At 44.5% G+C, this 20,561-nt stretch overlaps 1 protein-coding gene across 1 annotated transcript; it reads left to right on the forward strand.

Moving 5' to 3' along the window:
* Positions 1-62: 62 nt before the first annotated feature.
* Positions 63-7,234, forward strand: TEX43 (testis expressed 43). Its single transcript, XM_037901646.2, has 3 exons — positions 63-951; positions 2,106-2,214; positions 5,561-7,234. Exons 1-3 carry the CDS (start codon positions 731-733, stop codon positions 5,765-5,767), a joined length of 537 nt encoding a protein of 178 aa, XP_037757574.2. The 5' UTR covers positions 63-730; the 3' UTR covers positions 5,768-7,234.
* Positions 7,235-20,561: the final 13,327 nt, after the last annotated feature.

The raw sequence follows: 20,561 nt of genomic DNA on the forward strand, positions 1-20,561 counted from the left end.
ATCTGTAAAAACAGATGAGAGCAATTTTTTTTACTACTGAAAAACCCACCTGGGCTAGGTATTAAGATGGGGATGAGCTATCTTCCCTACTGTGGCTTTAAGCTGATATTAATTACCTAACAATTTGTGCTCAGGCAGTGCTTAATATGTAATGAAAGAGGTGCAAGGGCTCAAGCAATTTTTTTACTTTCATAAGTGAGGCAGCAAGCTCAGAGGGGGGCTATGACCGGCCAAGCCTAGAGGTGCGAGGCTCAGCGCCGGCACAAATTAAGTACTGTGCCCAGGTCACTTCAGAGAACCAGTACCTTTGGCGCGATGGCGATGACGCTGAGCACAAGTTCCCTCACTGCAATGAACCAAAAACGGGGTTAATCACTTTAACCCTTCCCCTGCACATTCTCCCCTGTTTGTATCTCCCTTGAAACCTTAACTCCCAAGGGTCCCTTCCCCCTGCCGAGCGTTCTGGGAAACGTACTAGTTAAGGGAACACTTAGGCGTCCCATTAGGTACTGGGAATGAATTCAAGGGTGGAGGGTCGACCTTCCCCCAGCGCCGCTGGTGGTGGCTGTGGTCGAGCGCGTTCTCCCTTCCTGGCGTTCCGCGCTCGCCTCCGCCTTTGACAGTCACGTCTGCAGCGCGAAGGCTCCCTGGTGTCTCTGGGCTAGCACGGAAGGCTGCTGACGCTGAGGCGGGAGGGGTATCATGCCCCTTGCCCTTGAAGCCTCGGGCAATGCCGTCTCCGGAGCAAGGCCAGCCCTGGCTTGGTCGCAGGTGCGGTGCAGAGGCGCTGCCCCGCGAGCCGCAGCGGGGCCGCCTTCTGGAACGTGGGCGGCGGCGTCACAAAGGCGCCCACGCCAGAGCGGCCCCGGCGCAGCAGGGGCCGGGCGGGGAGAGTCGTGGGGGAGCTGCAGCCGCCATGGTCTCCGTCGGGACCAACACGAACCTCAAAGGGTGAGGAGCAGGAAGACGGAGCTGCGGCTGGCGCGCCCAGCAGCTCCCCCACCCCCGTACCCGCACATCCGCCCGGCACTCCCGTGTCTGCTTTTGGACAGTGCCAGCTTGAAGGGGCTAATGGGGGTCCCCCTGCTAATCTCTCAACCCTCCCGAAGTGCCGTCACTCACCCCTCGGCTGTCCCGCCGTCCCCTTCTCTGCTTATTCCCTCTCACGTGTCTGAGGGAGCGGGTCCGCAGAGATTTCAGACTGGCAGCGGCCTGGGCTTTCCCCAGACCAGGTACCTTCCAGCACAGAGGCTGGCCCTGCCTCAGACTGCCTGGTATTGGCAGACACCCCTTGTTCTGTGGCTTGTTTCTAAACTAGATTGTTGCCGTCCTCAGGGCAGGAAGCATCTTTGTCTGGGAAGTGCCAGGCAGGCCCCTTGTATCCCTGGGCTTACAGACGGAAATACCACCATTCTCCTCTGCCCCAGTGGGCACCCTGCACAAAGAGTAGAGCACCAGGACCACACTCAGCCAGATGCAGACCCCAGGGTCCCACCACAAATGGAGGACTTGTGGCACCTTAGAGACTAACCAATTTATTTGAGCATGAGCTTTCGTGAGCTACAGCTCACGTAGCTCACGAAAGCTCATGCTCAAATAAATTGGTTAGTCTCTAAGGTGCCACAAGTACTCCTTTTCTTTTTGCGAATACAGACTAACACGGCTGTTACTCTGAAACCTGTCAAATGGAGGACTAACTCACAAACTATGCCCCTGCTAGCCCCTAGCTGTGCCAGTGTACAAAGCCAGCTCTGCTCCTATCTGGTGTCTGCATGGGGGTGAGGAGGGCATGCAGTAATTGGAAGCATAAGAAATCACACTTCTCAATTTATGTGATCAAATTAATTTCTTTACTGTTATGCTAAATACCAGAAGAAAAAACATTTGTTGGTTCAGCATAGTGTCCTAGGAAAACATGAAATTTCAGTTAGATGATAAGCTTGTCTGGCAGTAAGGGAAGAAGCAATATTTTTATTAATTATAATTATATTAAAGACTTCCTCCTCTATGAATTATATGGACTTGGTTGTGTCAGTTAATAACCCAACCAAGTCTTCTGTCCTAACACTGCCGCACTGTCTTTTTAAATATGTTTTTTCCCACAGGTTTGTTCACTGCCATTTGCCAAAGCTTTCACACAAACATGGGATGATTCCAGTACATTATGTGATGCCCTGGAAAGAAGACATGAAGAACAGGAAATTCACTTTAAAGGTAGTGGGACCAGAAAAATATTTCCTCCTGTTAACCATATAATAGTGGCCTAATTTCCAAAGGTGCTGGGCACACACAGTTCCCATTGTCTTCACTTCTGAAAATCTGGCCAGGCAACTGTATTTGCTGTTGTCTCTGCACCATCTTGCCGCTGTTGGTGGAAGTACATTTTACTCTGTAGCTTGTGCCATCAGAAACAAACTTCCTGAGTTCTGAATTTCTTCCTCTTGACTGTGCATCTCATATGAAATCTCAGCTGAAACATGTCTTTCCTTCCTTGGCGATACCTCTCAGTCCTTCTTTCTCCCTCTCTCTCCCTCTGTATTTAGCAATAGTGATTACTGAAAGATGCAATACAAAATAGGTAGGCTAAGTAAAGTCTTAACAAACTGAAGATTGACTAAAGCAACGCCTTAGAAGGCAAATTTGAACTGGATTCTGAAATAAATGATGAGCTAGTGGAGCTGTTGGAAGGTGGGAATGTATTGTGCTTCTTTGTACGTGTGAGAAGGTGGGCTGTGGCATTCTAATTTTGTATATGTAATGGATTCTGAAGATGTGGTTATATGGGATACCTTGTAATCGTGGTGAGAGGAGATAAGGCAGAGATGGTATTGAGGCAGTTGTGTATATGAGTGATATTGTGAGCATGCTAATGGATAGGTCTGCATAGATAGATGTAAAAGTAAAAGATTTGCAGGAGCTGATGATGCTAGGATTACTACTAATGGGGACAAATGGAAGGTCTGAGGTGAGAGCCTAGGGGTATGGCTACACTAGAAAGGTAAGTGAGCATATTAAATCAACTTACAGCCATTGCAGTAATTACTATGGTGGTGCATGTCCACACTACCCTCCTTGGGGCGGTGATGCAGGTCCTCACCAGGAACACTTCCACCAACCTAAGAGGAGCAGTATGTGGAGCTGAGAGCCCGGTCTCTCAGCTCTGTTGGCAGCTCCCTGCCAAGAGCCTGGCTACCCCACAGGCTCCTGTCAGGCTGCCCCCCGCTCCCTGTTCCCCTCCAGAAGCAGGGGGAAGCCCTCTGGGATTCTCACCCCGGTTCCCAGCCAGACGCAGGGTCCATTCTTGCCCCAGCTCCCAGCCACTCAGCTCTCCAGGGAATGGGGGGCAGCTGGGCTCTAGCTACCTGGCTTTCTTGTCAATTTACGTCTCCTGCCACAGACATTGCATTGCCCTAACTACACCTGCATAAGGCTTACACCTCTCGTGGAGGTGGAGTTATTATGTCGGCGTAGTTGGGCACTTACATCGGCAGGAGGAAGGCTGTAGTGTAGACACTGACATAATTAGGTCGATGTAAGTTGCCTTAACTCAACTGAACTGTGTAGTTTAGACCAGCCCTAAGTAGAAGAGGTTAAGATGTGTTCTTGAGGATGTTTCACTTTCCCAAGGAAAGCCATTCTCTCTGACACATTTTGTTAAAGGAAACTGAGAAGCTGTAAGTTTATTTGGTCAAGACAGGCTACGTTATTAAAGGAATGAAAAGAAATATACAACAGAGCATGATCAGCATAAAAGTGGCAAAAAATGAACCAAACTGCATATTTTTGTCTGTAAAGCACCACACGCTGGGGTACATTTTAAACCATTCTCAAATTCAGAAACATTTAGACCCCTAAAATATTGAGTAATATATTCCTGCTTGCCACTATAATGTCACAGAAGGGACACTAGCTATGGCTAAGATAGTTATCTCACTACAGATGTTTATTTTCAGTCACTTATAGCTTTCTCAAAATATTTCCTTTTAGACTTAGATTTGTCATTCTTTGTTTCAGCCTTACCGTAAATTTAAAAAAAAAAAATCTGTTGAGCCTTTCTAGAACTACTAAAACAAGGAAAAATGTTTCCTTCTTTTAAAAACTTTCTTATACTTTTTTTATATGCTTGGATAATTCAAGCATCATTAATTGTTTTAAGCTTCACACATATATAAGTCCTTCCTGAGAAAGGCATGCTTTGCTAATCAATTTGCAAAGTTAGAAGTAATTCAAATTCACATATAATGAATTACATTCATATTCCTTAGGCTAAGTCCCAATCCTACAGACAGGTGAATATACTTTACATATGACTGTAATCCCTTATTGAACTCATTAGCTACTCCCATCGATAAAGTGACTCTAGGTCATAAGTGTTTGCATGATAGGAGCCTAACCACTACAAAGTCTGATCTTCCAGAGAGGCACAGCATACAGAAATAAATAGAGAGATGTATATTACTCAAGTGAATGATTATGTACATATATGAACATTTAAAGAAATGTACCTGTGAAAGCCTATAGATATGCACATCTGGGAATGTGTACCACATGTCTAAAGCTCAATTCTGGTGTGGATTTGTCTGCAGAAATCAGGAGGCTGGGTGCGCAGTGTCAATTCATAACTGCCTGACTTACGTGCATGCAAATGGGAGGCCCTTTGAAAATTTGTCCTAGAGCAGGGGTGGCCAAGCTGCGGCTCTTTTACTCTAAATGTGCGGCTGCCGGAGCCCCCCATGCCCGCCATTTTCCACCTACCAGACTGGGGTAGGGGGAAGCTCAGGGCTTCTGCCCTGCAACGGGGTGGTGGGGCTAGGGGCTTCTGCCAGAGATAACTGGTGCCTGCTGAGAAAGGGGGCACAATTTAAAGGTTCACACCGCCCACCCCCAACAGTTTGAGTCACTCTCCACCAGGCACACTTCCCCTCTTACCCTCAGCTGTCGGTCCCTGCACCTCCCACATGTTAGCTTCCAGTGGAGAAACAGTAGCAAACAGCTGGGAGCTGCAGGGAGGGGCCGCTGCTCTCCCTGCTGCTTCCAGCTGTTTGCTGCTGCCTCTCCCCATGGCTGCAGCTCCCAGCTTGCCAGCTCCAGCTGCCATGCAGGGAGGGGACCCGTCAGCACCATGGGATTGAGTGGGGTCAGCAAACCCCTGGCAAAAATGTGGGGGGGTATGTGACAGCACGTGCCTCCCCCATGCATCGCCTCTGGCTTCTGCCCAGTGGGGAGGGGGGGTCTCGATCCCTCAGCCCCACAGGGCACACCTTCTGGGGCTTGGGGCTTCAACAGGAGTGGAGCTTAAGCCCTAAGCCCTGGCAGGCATGCCCCAGCTCTCGAACTTCTGAAGATTGTCATATGTGGCTCAGAAAGTCAGTAAGTTTGGCCACCCCTGGCCTAGAATTTTTGGTTGTTTTTGTTTTTTTGCTTTCCTCTATTTACTGAGCCATCTGTTAATAGGTTGTTATATCAATTAGGTTTTTCAGTTAATAGTATAATTGTTAAAGGAGTTAGTTCAGGCAAAAATGAGTTTTTCATAGGCAACCATTGGAATTTCTTTACACAGCATGCAGATGTTGTTGGAATATATACTGGTGCCACAGAAGATAGTCTGTTTCTGGAGCACAGGGAAAGACTTTGCCATGGAGAAGAAAGAAAACACATACGGGAGAAAATTCCTCAGGAAATGCTGATTGCAGATATTCCCATACATTCTCATCTCTCCAGATACCAGAAGTCTGTGATTGCTCATGGATGGAGGATGAAACTCTGATCTGCTTTTTCCCTCAATACACTCATGTTTGAGCTGTGTAGGCTACGAGGTTTAAATCTGCTGCAAGAAAACACAGTGTGATGCATTTTTTTTCTTTAAAATAGAATTAACATGTTTTTAAAGCTGATTAGATGTTCTATTTGAAATGAAAAATAATTTCTGTCTGCAATTTGACCTGCATATTTTTGATTAGGGAAGAGAGAATCTCAAAAGTTTCAGACTTCCCAGTTTGATTTAGATAAGCATCCAAATGTCTCTATGATGCTTATCTGAAGTTTATACAAACCTTTGGACTCTACTCAGCTTTCCACCACCATCTCCAAGAGACTGGTATCAACCCCACTCCTTATCCTCTATTGTTTTCTTGGAGAGAGTCCCACTGGCTGCCTACCTGCCCTCCTACATCTTCTGAGGGTGACTAGCTAGCTTCACTCTCCTGGCTCTTCAGGAGGAAGCTGGCTGTTCACTTCCCCCTTCCTTGTTTAGGTGATAGTTGCATTCCTCCCCCTACCTCAAATGTGTGGGAAGATACTTTCTATTAGGCAGGTAGCAACATCAGGATCTGGAAATTCTCCAACTCATACTGTTGCAGCTGTTGCACTTGACTCAGCTCTAGGTCTGAATTGTTCTGAAGTAATCTATAGTAAAAAGAAATTCCCATTATTGGCTGAAGAAGGAATTCCGGGTTTACAGAGCCACTGAGATCATGGGGAAGTAAAGGAGACAAAATCTGGAGAAATACTAAAGGGCCATCAATCAAAATAGGTGCTGAAAGGCTAAACAAATATAAATGGAAATAAATAAAATATATAAATGAGAACAGTTGATTCCAGTCATACAGGAGCTCTCTGTATGGAATCAATTCCACTTGTCAATCAAGAACAGATGCCATTAAAATGATTTAATTGAATTTTGCACTATAATGGCTCTTTATTCACAATTGCTTATTCTGAAAATGCCACAGGTTCAAACTCCAGAGGGTGAGCAATGAGGAAAAACAGAAAATGAAAAACCTTTTAAATTTAAAAGCTGCTAAGTATTTATAGATGTTCTGGGATACAGAACACACTTTCCGCGTAACCGGTTTTGTTTATATTTCACATCCTCTGAAAGGAAGACAATTAAGAAATTTTTGGCTTGTCATTTTTATATGCTAATAACATTTTTTTAAAAAATAAATTGGCACATAATTTAAAAATATTGCTCTCTTCACAAATGCACTTTATTTCAAATTGTGATTAAATGTAACACTATAACACTTTCTCCTCTGGGTTGAAGAGGATCCCTCCACCCCTGACTAGATCAAAAGCAGAAAGGAGCTGTCTTCAAAGCCTAAGTACTTATAAATTAAACTATAAAGTCACCATGAGCAAATGAGCAGTAGAGTTTCAAGAACATTTTTATACATAGTTAAAATGTGCTCAGTATTTTGTGTCTAGAAATATTAATCACAAATTAGTGTTTTTCACCCTAAGTGGTTCCAAATCTGAAACACTTTCATTTATAATTTTTTTTAGAAAAAATATAACATTACATTTTTATTGCTTATGGCTTTTCCCTTCAGAGCTACTGTAGTTGTAGATAAAATCTACATCTGACATAATTTTCTTTTATAGATAAGGAAAGAAAAATATGACCTAAAGCATCACTGCCAAAAACTATGAGTCAGATTGACATCCCTGGGACATCAGCACGCCGGGGCTGTGAAAGGCTTGTAACTGTTGGGAGGAGAATGTCCCTGATAATGAGCATTGTGCTGGGCTGCCATAAGTAGCTCTACTCAACCCTCTGACCCCTTGTGCCCTGGTACAGGGTGTGTGTCAGAGATGGGGACATGTAGTGCTGTGTTAATTTTGATGGAATAAATGGGCACAGAGAGTCAAAGGTGTTAACATAGTCCTGTGACTATACAACTCTAAACAATTAAACATTTTGGGAGGTTTTGAATACAGAGACTTTGGCCTGCTTAGTTCCATGGCAACAACCACCCTTATATATCTTTATTAATGATACAGAAAAAGAAGAATAAAGAATTTAAAATGTGAAGTATTAAGTAAATACTGTAGAGAGTTTCTATATGGGAAACTGCCTGTTTGACAGTATTGTAGATGGTATTATAGATTATAATAACTATCCTTCTTGGGGACAAGAGAATATTAGTTGAGGTGATCTGGTGCTGTTGTTGCAATCTGATTCTGCTTCCTTTAAAACAAACCAACAAAATAACCCAAATGCACACAGAAAGGGACAGAAAAGAACAGTGATATTGAATGCAACTCCTGTCTTCGGTGCTGACTTTTACTTGCAACTTCATGGCTAAAGAAATAGACACGGCACCCCATTTTATTAACCACTCCAAGACCTAGCAAACTTGTACCAGCATTGGGCTGTATAAGACATTGCTTTTAGCTGCCTTTTGGGTCACGAGCTCATGGCAGTGTTGCAAAAGAGACAGTCTTGGCCAGCTAAGCCAGACTTTTATTAAACAGAAGGCAAAAATAGAGAGAGAGGAAAGAAAAGAAATAAGATAAGGAAAATGATGTGGAAGGGATGAGGGTAGTGGGTGAGTGACAGCAGGGACTCAAGTGTCACACCCCAGGTGGCATTCAGGATTTAGTGGAATCCACTGGAAGTGGTGATGTCATCAGTCCCCTGTCTCTGGCCCAGTCTAGTCTGAACATCTTTCAGGATCACAATGATGAAGGCCCAGAGTGTCAGGGTGGATCCCAGGGCCCCAAGAGATGGTGAGAGCGGCTGGCATGGTGAACCTTGCCCTTCAGTCCAGCTGTCCCCAGGGTTCCCCCCCTCCAAGGTCTTTTTTTAAGGACCCCAAAAGGGAGTGATGGGTGCAATAGTCTATCCCCTCGTTATTTGCTCCAATTAGACCTAATTTCCAATGCACCAGTGGTAGGCCATTAATTTCCAGTTCCATTCTCCTCTTGTTTACCAGTCATGATCTCAACACAATCCTTGGGTTGCAATCCTTGGGTAGACTTTTTAATTTGAACTAATTCAGTCTGTCTTTAACTTTTACTGACCTGTATAAAGAATTTTATATAACAGACTGAGCTGGACCTTTGTTACCTTGGACAACTTAGAGTACAGGCCCCTGCACAACAGCAGGGCATAACATTACGGGCATTCTTGATAGCGTGGCGGCCCATAGGCAGTCCGGGATAGGCTGCTGTAACTTAGGGCATCTCCCGGGCTTCCTAAGTTACTCCAAAGGCCATTTCAGTAGCATTTCAGCCCCTGAAGCAGCCCAGAATCAAATGGGCAGTGGAATTAACATTGCATAGGTAAGCTTAATTCTGGCATTTCTGAACTATTGAGTGCTTGACTTTGAAACCTTAGTGCTTTTTTAACATAAGTTTCTGTGTGTAATTTATTTTAAGATGTGGTTACTAGATACACAGTCTAATTGGTTTTGTAATCTGATTTCTTTGCATTTGAAGTCAAGCATTTGAAGAGACGCCATCATCTTCAGGACTCCCAAAAGTGTCACCTTTTATATATCTGTTGTGCAATGTTCTTTATGTTCTAAATGACTTTTTATTTTTAATTCACTCACTGGTCACTAAGAAATGCAGTGAGGGAAAAATAAAATGTCACTATTAGATGTGATCACACCAAAATGCAATAAGCCTGTATATTCTGCAAGTGAAGGGGACCCAGAGAGAAAGCAGTTAGGACAGTGAATTGACCCAACGTGTCTCGGCTGGTAGAGTACTACTTCTAGGCCACAGGGATGGGCTTGCTTGTCTGACAAAGTAATAACAAAATGCTTCTCTCATATTTTAATTTTGGTCCTGAAGCTCTTTAATATAATGGTGAAGAAACAGTGAAGAAAAAAATAATGCTATGTAAAGTTTAGGGCTGGATCCTGTGAGGGGTCAGGTGTCAGCAGGCATGCAGCTCATTGCAAGGCTGCCTCCACAGTGAGGAACACACCTGTCTTAGTAGCATCAGGATGTTGGAGGAAGAAGTTGGCCTCAGGAGAAAATCCTTCCCTATTCAATGTTCTCTTTGGACCATATTGTCCGTGGTCTTATGTGAGGGTGGAAGGATGAGTGTCTAACAAATTTTCCCCACTCCTTGCATAACCCATCTAAGGGCAGGCAAAACTGTAGCCCCTGCATTCACAGCAGCACAGGGGCTGTTCCATCTCTACTCTGCTGAGGGCACGTGGCACCCCAAAAGGGCTTGAGAGGAGGTGGAGCCATGACTTTGTTCCCCCTATGCACCAGCCTGTGGCGCTGGCCCCACAAGATACATCCAACAATGGGATGTAGTAACAGGTGTGCAGTCTTTACCCAGAGTTCCAGGGATGCATTCACATGTACCTGCTAAATGGGTTCTTAGATGTCCACCTACATCCTTCCTCCTGCTCCTTCATGAGTCACTGGGCCTGATTCATGGCCATAAACCTACCATTAACCAGCAGAGGAGGATTTCCTCTGCCTAGGAGAATTGCCAGTTGCCAAAGAGATACCAGAGTGCCTCTGACACCTCCATCACCAGCTCCTAGAATATGGGACATGGCTCAGAAAAAGGAGATATGACTAGAGCTCTTCTACACCTGTCTGATTTGAAGCTGTGGGTAGCTGGGTGTAAAATAGAGCCCTGGAGCAGCTCTATTTTATGATGAGGCCCAGACCGAGAGTTTTGCAAAGCCACCTTTTCCCTTCACCCCCTTTCTGGTTTTACAGTGAGCACAGCTCAGCCAAACCATAAAAATCTGCCCATTAAGTTAAGGGCAACTGATAGGATCTCCATAATAGTGATTGTGTTGGTGGAATGTGTTGCTATGGGACAAGTCTCATATCCTCTTATGCATAGTTTCCCAATCTGTTAAAAAGGGTATGTAATAACTACCTCCCAGGAATATTGTCAGGATTAAATAGTTAAGGCTGTTAAAGCACTTAACAATGAGTGCTCCAGTTTTGCCAAATTAATATTTGATGGTAGCAATTATATTTCATTTTCTTTTTTCTTAAGCTGGCAACAAGCAGGCTCTGCTTTTCTTATACAATGATCATTGTGTCATTTTAAACCCGCATGCTTTTTTTCCTGTTGGTAAATTGCTTAGTATTTCTTGTATTATTTTTTATTTGATTTTGCTATTCTGAACTGTCTGTTGTCTGCTAACTGCTTAATTTCTCATGTTTTCAGTCGTCCCCCTCACATAAGAAGGACTCAGGATTAGTTTCCTTCAGAGAACATCCTTAGGTGCATAAGAATCTCTGATTCTTTAGCGAAGTCATTCATTGTCTTCAACATGAACTTCAGAGGTGGATTTAACCTCTTGTATGATCAAGGTGTCATTTCGCAACAGATCATTCATGCTCGAGCTCTGTATTGTAGTGGGTGTGGTTGGGTTGTCATTTCTGGACAGATCAGAATGTGCTCAGCCACAGAAAGAGTCTCAATGTCACATTTCTGTACTAGTAAACAAAACACTTTAAAAATTGCTCTTATTGTGAAAACACTTCTAACTGGAGTAAGCGCAACGTCTGGAGTACAAGTGTGGGATCTCCATCTCTTTCCTCTTTGCCTCCATGTTACAATTGGCTGCATTCTTTCCTTCCCTAGATTTATGAGGTAGTCAGAGGTGTCTATTCTCCCAATTTAGCCAAAGGGAAGTGGAGCAAATTAATGCCTAAGTTCTGCAGCTGCAATGGAGGCTGTACATTCTCCTGCCTAGTCCATGGGGTGAGCCTTGGGAAGAGGGTGGGGCCCAAACAAGCAGAAGAGGCTGAGGTCTCCCCAACCTACATATCCAGCTAACTGTATGGAAGGACTTCCCCTCGATCCCCAGCCATGGCAACACAGCTCTGAGCTCTGCAGCTGTCACTGGCAGCATTAATTCACCATGAGTTTTCCTGCAGACAGGCTCAGAGTTTTCAGTCGGGGTTTGCCAATCGGTTTCGCTCCACCACAGTTTCTTCCCCTACCTCCCTTCCTTCACCTCTGGTTCTGTGCACTTTTCTCATGCATACCAGGGACATGTGGATTATTTGCAGAGGTGATCTCACAAGCAGAGAGGAACAGTGATCCATTTAGCCATTTTTCCTGTCCACAAGAGCTATGTCCTCCTGACAGACTTACAATATCTGAGACAGAGATTAATGGACTGGACCGTGGTGGCTTATAAGGATGATACTTTGGGGATGTTTGAGGCTGCCATCTTGGACTCTGAAATTTAAGCTTCCTCCCTGTGAAATGGAGCTAATAATGCTGCTTACCAACATTTATGAAGAGAATCGAGATCTATAAATAAATAAGTTTTAAATCATTATATTATTATCACTAAAAGAAATTGGCTTATAAGGAGAAAAGGAGAGAACTCTGCATCTTTAATATTGTGAAATGCTTAGATATGAGGATGGTTGCTATAGAAACACAAATAAAATAACATAGACATAACTCAAAAGAAAATGGCGGCTGCCCTCAGGGGAAGATGGAAAGAACAGAATAAGGAGAAAGGGAAAGGTTCTCTTGGGAGCATTATTTTCCAAGGTACAAATCATTTAGTTTGTATTTGTTTCACATTTTTCTTGGGTTTTCACTGTTTTTTAATGTATTTGCTTATTAACTTTGCAGTTGGGCAGCAAAGTGGGATAGATAGCCCCAGAGATGAAAGTATGATGAAAAATTAATTGAACAAGTAAATTTTGAGGAGGGATTTAAAGGAAGCAAATAAGGTGAATTACACAGGGAGCTGTGGCTGCCCTTTTCTTCAGATACCCCACATCTGCTGCCATACTGCTGCAGCTCCATTGGTAGTAGCAGTGCCATGAGCACTAGTATAAACTCACTACCAGTGTCATAATATTATTATTTTATTTATTTGTATTATCATAACACCAAGGACTCCAGTGATGGCCCAGGACCCCAGTGTTTTAGGTGCTGAACAAACACAGAATTGTTTAATAACTCTGCTCAGAAAGCGTAGTGTTAAAATGTCTGTGGCTGATCTGCTTTCTTGATCCCGTGGTTGTTAGCACCAATGGAGCTGCAGGGGTATTTCAGCAAAAGTGGAGGGTTTTTTGGTTTTTTTTTTAAATCCTCAGTGTAGACAAGGCCATTGAGAAGCAGGCTATTCCTGGGGAGGCAGGCACTGGGTAAAGCATGGAATCATGACTAGGAGGAGACAGCAGTGTTCATTTAAGGTCAGTTATACAATAATTCTTTTCATATTTGTGTTGAAAAAGTTATTTTCTTTTACAAACTTTGCTACTGCTATTTCTTTAAGAGTAGTAAGAAAGAAAATGTTACCCACCTGTTGTATGTGTATTGTGTTCCTCGACATGTAAGCGTGTCTCCAGAATCTTGCAACCCATGCATCATTGCATTTGTCCCTCAGTGTCCTCATTTCCTACAGAGGAATGAGTAAATACTGAATCTAGCTTGATCACCTTCAACTTTAGATACGTCTGAGCTGCAAAATTTAGATCCAAATCCTGATTTCAAATACCTCAGAGTCTGAGTGCTTGGAGCAGGGGTTTGGTTCCATTTATTTTAGAGGTATGTCCCTTTGAGGTGTAACCTGTGCCATGCTTAGCCTCCCTCCCTCCCTGAGTGGAGGGAAAGATTATGAGTCATATGATGGGGGCCATCTGACTAAAAATCAGTCTTGCTGTGACATATGAAGGTAGTCTGAGTTCATTCAGGTGAAAATACTCCATTAAAGAGTAGCAGAACAGCCAGGAAGGAGCCAGCGATGAGGCTTAGGGTGGCTAACTTTCCAGAGCTCCTAGGTAGAAATGTTTGGCGAGTGATATGTAGGGAGCAGGAGCTAGTAGGGTGACCAGATAGCAAGTGTGAAAAATCGGGACAGGGAGTGGGGGGTAATAGGTGCCTAGAGAAGAAAAGCCACAAATATCGGGACTCTCCCTATAAAATAGGGACATCTGGTCACCCTAAGAGCCAGCTGAAAAGAAAACTTCACTAGGACAGGCCTACCCGTGAATCAAGGGTGTGAGCCATCTGCGAAGATTGGGTGGAAGATGATCTGTGTTGTTCTGAACTTTATTTTAATACACCAGACTCCCAAAAGGGGAGCTGTACTGAGAAACACCTGCTGTCTGAAGTCTGATTCCCTGTAATGAGACAGTATAGGGATCAAAGTCAGAGCGGGTAAGCCCGGTTATATGGTGCCTTAGGTGCTAACTGTAAAACCTAGAAAATCAAGTTTAGGGGTGTTGGGGCTTGTCTGTATTTTTAACTTGTCTCGTCTACAGGAAAATGAAAAATAGCAAGACATAGGAGAAAAGAACAATATTGAGAAACAGCATTTCTCCTCTTCTTCCACTGAGTGTCACTCTTACTCCAAGCTTTTCTTAGCAGCATTCTTATGAAGCATGGAAACAGCTTCTTCAAAAGAAGCTAGACTTGCCGGTCAAAGATTTTGTTTAATATTTACTAGGGCTGTCAAATAATCGCAGTTAACTCAAATAATTAACATGAAATAAATTAACTAGATTTTAAAAATTCATGATTAATCACAGTTTTAATAGCACTGTTAAACAATAATAGAATACCAATTTAAATGCATTATAAATATTTTTGGATGTTTTTCTACATTTTCAAATATATCAATTTCAATTACAACACAGAATATAAAGTACAGTGCTCGTTTTATATTATTATTTTTGTTACAAATATTTGCACCGTAAAAAGATAAACAAAAGAAATATTATTTTTCAGTTCACCTCATACAAACACTATAGTGCAGTCTCTTTATCATGAAAATGCAAATTACAAATGTAGAATTTTTATTTAGGTAAAATCACTCAAAAACAAAACAGCCAATCCCTAAGACAAACAAGTTTGTTTACATTTACGGGAGATAATGCTGCCTGCTTCTTATTTACAGTGTCACCTGAAAATAAGAACAGGTGTTCGCATGGCACTGTTGTAGCTAGTGTTGTGAGACATGCTAAACATTTGTATGCCTCATGCTTCGACCACCATTCCAGAGGACATGCGTCCGTGTTGATGACACAGGAGGCAGGCAAGGGGGTGGGGAGAGTTTCCGGCCATGAGAGAACACACAAAACCCCTACCCTTATCTTAATGCTGCTGGTAGTGGTCGCCCTGGGCTTGCAGATTCTGAGTTCTACGCCGATCCCGGCCAACCAGAACACCGGCATGTTAGGGAAGCCGTACTTGAGGGATCCAGAAATTGCCATAGGTGGCGGATCACAGGCTCTGTTATTTGCGGTATGAGCACTTGTAATGAAAACTTCTACCATCTACTGTAGGTGACCCTAAGTGATATCAGTCTCCTGAGGGTGACAAAGGCAGCAAGGGAGCAGATGCTGCAAGGGTCTGGGTACAGATCTGGTTCTTATGCTGCTTTGCTGTGTACCACAATGATGCCAGCAGAGTTAATACTGGAGTGGCGTGGGAAAGTGTCCTACCGTGGTGGAAGAAATAAAGCAGCTCTCCCCAGAAACCTTCTGCAAAGGATTGCAGAGTACCTCCATGAAAGTTTCCTGGAGATATCCATGGAGGATTCCCAGGCCATCCCTGTACACATAAACAGTCTTTACCACGGACCACACTCTGCTTAGCTGGAACGGCCACTGAGAAGCAGATACCCACTGCACCTCACTTTTTCTTCATATTGAATATAAAATATAAGAGCATGTAATGCTTACAGTTTGATTGGAATTGCATACTCACTAGAGGTGCCTTCCCCAGCATCACATGCTGCCACCATGCTGTCCTGCTCCAGGGTTTAAAATAGCTCTTGGCTCTCAGAGAGAATGGATTCCCTGCTCACCTGTCTCTCATTCTCCTCCTCCTTCTCCTCTTCTTCCTTGTTCAGAATGTCCTGCTCGTTGTTGCCTGAAGTGGCCCGGGATTCAGACTCCTGGGAGGTGTCCATGCTGCATTTGGAGGTAGTGGTGGTTAGTGTTCCCTTAAATTGTTTCCACACATCACCTCCATATTGGTGCATATAACAGAATTCATGTGGCAGGAGTGGGGCTCAGGGGTTTGGAATGTGGGAGGGGGCTCAGGGCAGGGGCAGAGGGTTTGGGTGTGTGTGGGGGATGAGGGCTCTAGCTGGGGGTGCAGGCTCTGGGGTGGGGCCGGGAATGAGGAGCTCAGGGCTGGGGCAGAGGGTTGGTGTGCAGGGGGGATGAGGGCTCTGGCTGGGGGTGCGGGCTTTGGGTGGGTCGGGATGTGGGGTTTGGGGTGTAGGCTGTGCCAGGGCTACGGCAGGGAGAGAGGACCTCCCCCAGCTCTCTCTCCCTGCAGCAGGACCTGGGGATAGGTGCCTCTTCCCTGGCTGTAGCAGATCTGGGGCTGGGTTGGGGCCGTGGGAGAGGTGCCTCTCCTCCATCCACAGCAGGTCTGGGGCAGGGCTGGGCTGGGTTAGGACCATGAGAGAGGTGCCTCTCCCCCGGCCGCGGCAGGTCTTGGGCTGGGCTGGGTTGGAGCCAGGGGAGAGGTACCTCTCCCCCAGCCATGCAGGGACAGGGTTGGAGAAGAGGCATCTCTCCCCGCCACAGTCCTGAGCGCCTGGGCTGTGCTTAATAGGCTGCTGTGTGACCACGCATCTACACAGCTTAGAGGGGACTTAGGTGGTGGGATCACCAATGAGAATCACAAGCAGTTCATTGTAGACGCAGTATGTCTGTGATACAGAACCAGAATGACTGTTCTCCTCCCTTGTCTTCTGGTACGCCTGCCAAAGTTCTTTGATCTTCACACAGCGCTGCTGTGTGTCCCTGGTTTAGCCCTTCTCCTGCACACCCCGCACAATCTTTTCATAGATGTCTAAGTTTCTTTGGCTGGATCAGAGCTGTGCCTGTGCTCTTCTCCCCACAGACAAATAAGATCCACCACCTCCTGTGTACTCCAGGCTGGGGCGCATTTGGGGCATTGAGTTGCCATGATCAGCTGATCTCCATGCTGTTCAAACAGGACATGGGAATTCAAAAGTTCATGGGGCTTTAACAGGGGAGGAGCTGTTTCCTGTGTACCTGGCTGCTGTCCGGCAGAGTTGAAAGCGATCACTAGAGTGGTCACAGCAGAGCATTGTGGGACACATCCTGGTGGCCAATTCAGCCAACTTACACAACACTGCATCTATACCGCCTCTTTGTAGACCCATCAACATCGAATTAAGCACTATATCTCTCACAGAGGTGGAGTAATAAAGTCAACGTTAGGTTGGCTGAAGGGAACTGGTGTTGTAGACGCATATATTATTAGATTGACAAAAGACGGCTTCCATTGACCTAAGTAGTATAGACCAGGCCTTATCAAGATATGACAGATGAGACTCTACGGTGCGCGATATTATGAAAGTAGGAAAAGGATAAATATACACTCAATAAGAAAAGGAACTTGCTGCTAAATAATCTTTTTTGTACTTGCTATAAATACTCTTGTTTCTCTTCTTTGGCCTGGGAATTACTAAATAGCTTTGAATAACCGTAATAAAGAAATACCTGACTGCTGGCAGCTTCATGTTCAGCGCTCGACTCTTAACTCCCATTGCAAATTAGTATAGACCTAGAGTGACTTAATAAGGCCATATCTTCAGTGAGGTTTAGACCCAATGTCAGCAACTGGGGGTCAGTGCTGGGACAAACCCCTTGTGTAGACAAAGAAAGCTGCAGTTTGTCTTGATAGAGCTAACATTGGTTTCAAGGCTAATCCCCAGTATAGACAAGGCCTAAGACTGGTCGTATTTAATATTTTTTATTGATGACCTTAATACAGAAAGTAGAAGTGTGCCAATGAAGTTTGATGATGATATAAAGTTGGGAGGCATTGTCAGTTCAGAGGAGGATCGGAATATTACACAGGAAGATCTAGATGACCTTGAAAATTGGAATGACAGAAATGGGATAAAATTTAATAGTACTACAAGCAAGGTCATGCATTTAGGGTTTAATAATAAGACATTTCTGATACAGGTTGGGGGCGCTTCAATTTGAAGTGACAGAGGAGGAGAGAGACCTATATGTGTTGGGTAATCACACTAATGTGATGTGGCTGTGAAAAAGGCAAATGCAATACTAGGATGTATTGCTCCAGGCATTTCTAGTAGTGATAGAGAAGTATTAATGCCATTATACAAGGCACTGGTAAGATCTCATCTGGAATACTGTATGCAATTCAGATCACCCATGTTCAAGAAATGTGAATTCAAATTGCAGCAGGTGCAGAGAAGAGCTACTAAGATGATCAGGGAAATGGAGAGCCTATCTTAAAAAGAGGGATCTAATAAGAGTTTGGCTTGTTTAGCCTAGCAAAAAGAAGGGGATATGATTGGCTCTATCAGTACATCAGGGGATAAACACTAGGAAGAGTGTAGAGCTTTTAAGTTAAAGGATAATGTTGGCACAATCACAAATGGATATAAATTGTCTATGAACAAATTCAGACTGGAAATCAGAAGAAGGTTTCTACTAATTGGAGGAATGAGGTTCTGGAACAGCCTCGCAATAGGAGTTGCAGGGGAATATAACTTAATTAGCTTTAAGAGGGAGCTGGACAAATTTGTGAGTAGGACCGTATGATGGGGTTGCTTGTGACGGTGAGGAGCAGGGCTCAGCACCCTGAGGGTCCCTTCTGGTTCAGGTCAGATGTTCCTAAAATCTTATGCTTCAGGGCTTCTGCTGGTCAACTGTAGGGATCAGGAAGGGATTTCCCCACAATGTATTCTGGGTTTTTTGTCTTGTTCCTCTGAAGTATCAGAGAGAGCCACTACTGGAGAAGGGACTTTGGATGGAGTGGGCTAGTGCTCTGAACGTTCTCTCTCTTGGTGTTTGGCTGGCTGGTTCTTGATCACATGTGCAGGGTCTAACTGATCAGGAAGGAATTTTCCCCCAGGTCAGATTGTCAGTGACCTTGGTGGGGTTTGGCTTTCCTCCCTAGCGTGGGGTGCGGCTTGCTTGTCAGGATCACCTGGCTACATCTCGCTTAATCAATTCCTTGCCATTACAGGGGCCTTTGGCTTTAGTGCACTTCAGTCCTTTCTGTTCTCTGCCTGTGGCACATTTAATTTAGTCTGCCGAGGGCTGTAAGATGTTGGTCTAAGAAGTTCAGTTGTTGGCGTTGGTGTGTGGGTGCTGGGTGGTGTTGGTGGCCTGTAATACACAGTAAGTAAGACTGTGTACTTCTTACACAGAAGTAGGACTAGATGATCTGGTGATTCCGTCTGGCCTTAAATTCTAAGATTGCTATGACTTCAGTGCAGCAAAATGTGGAAAGCAATGCTACATTACTTAAGAAGAATTCCTTACTGTATGAGTCACACACATAATTACAGCGGCATTAGATTTCAGGGAGACCCAGTAACTGAAGTTTAGTGGAAGCCAACATAGTAAATGGAAGTGAGAGAACATTTGCTGAGTAGCCTTGGAGCAAATTGCAGCTCACACAGTCAATCATAGGATCCCCAGAACTACAGTTTGATTCTCTTCAGCATTACAACAAGAGTCATCCCCCAGAGGGTCTCTGCTTCTACACCACTCCCAACCCAGTGCCCATGGCAGTGTCGGAGAAAAACACAGTTCTCACTCTCAGGTTGAGTGCAGCAAGTCAGATACACTTTATTATCTCAAGCAATTGCACCGAGGAAGAGAGTGCACTAGGACACAGGGTTTCCCCTACCTAGGCAGATTTCTCTCAAGATAAACAATTAGAGCACGTATTTATACCTTTATTACAGACAATACTAAGCAACAGCTGCATATTGTTTATACATATTCCTTCATGATATCTTATTTTTCTTACCATTTTCTCTTATAGTCTACATTCTATTCTTATTTAATACAAGGTCACAACAGCCTCTTTCACAATTCTTTTCCACTCACTTCACACTATCCCTGCTTCTACAAATCTCGCATTATTAAAGCTAGAGTTAGCCTGACTCCTGCTCATTTCAGAGGCCTGCATCCAAATTCCCTTTATCTACTTCCACTGCAGCATAGCTTCCACAAGAACCTTTCCCACCTCAGAACTGCAGTAACTGCGGAATTTCACATTGTGTTTGGAGTACTAGCATAAATTAATGTATTAATTTATGCTGGGATTCCCTGCAGTTTGAGGTTGCTACTGACTGGCTGCATGAGGATCCGGGGGGCTGGAAGATGGGTCTACTGGTCTATAGACAACTGCCTCATCCACACTGCCATCTCTAGCAGAGCACTGAGTGGGCGGGTTGTGGGCCGACGCACCACAGGCAGGGCCACCCACAGCGGGCCCAATTGCCCGTGCTCCCAGGGTCCCTGATTTTTCCAGGCGCACTACTTAAGCCTGGAGAGAGGACAATAGGAAGTTGCCTGTGGATCCTCAGTTGGCTCTTATGATGGGAACCAAAATAAGGCCTATTTTCTGATTCTGGGCTCTGGCTCTGCCCACTAGCCTGACTGCCCACTTCCTGGCTGTGACAAGCTGTCTCTTCTAGTCTTGCCCCTGTCCTTTACCATTCCCCTGAGCCCAAACCCACAGAAGTTGGATGAAGGCATTTCCATCAGATCTGGAGGAAGAGGGGAACCTGCCTCAAACAGGATTACTGCTAGATTATGAATCTTCTTAAGGCTCTCTGTTGGATGTTCTTTAGAGGGTACCTTCTAGCAGACCCAGTCATTGCAATCTTCATTATAAAATTCTTTTCTCTTCTATTTAAAGCAATGTTCTCTTACTGAACTAAGCTGGATGTGCCATTCGCCAACTCAGAGGTCACACTCAGATGAGTTTAGTTTTTAAAACTGATCAACTGGTGATTGACTTACATGAGTGAGAGGTGTGGATTTCTTAGTGA

Source organism: Chelonia mydas, chromosome 5 (assembly GCF_015237465.2).
Source record: "Chelonia mydas isolate rCheMyd1 chromosome 5, rCheMyd1.pri.v2, whole genome shotgun sequence".
Taxonomy (NCBI): domain Eukaryota; kingdom Metazoa; phylum Chordata; order Testudines; family Cheloniidae; genus Chelonia; species Chelonia mydas.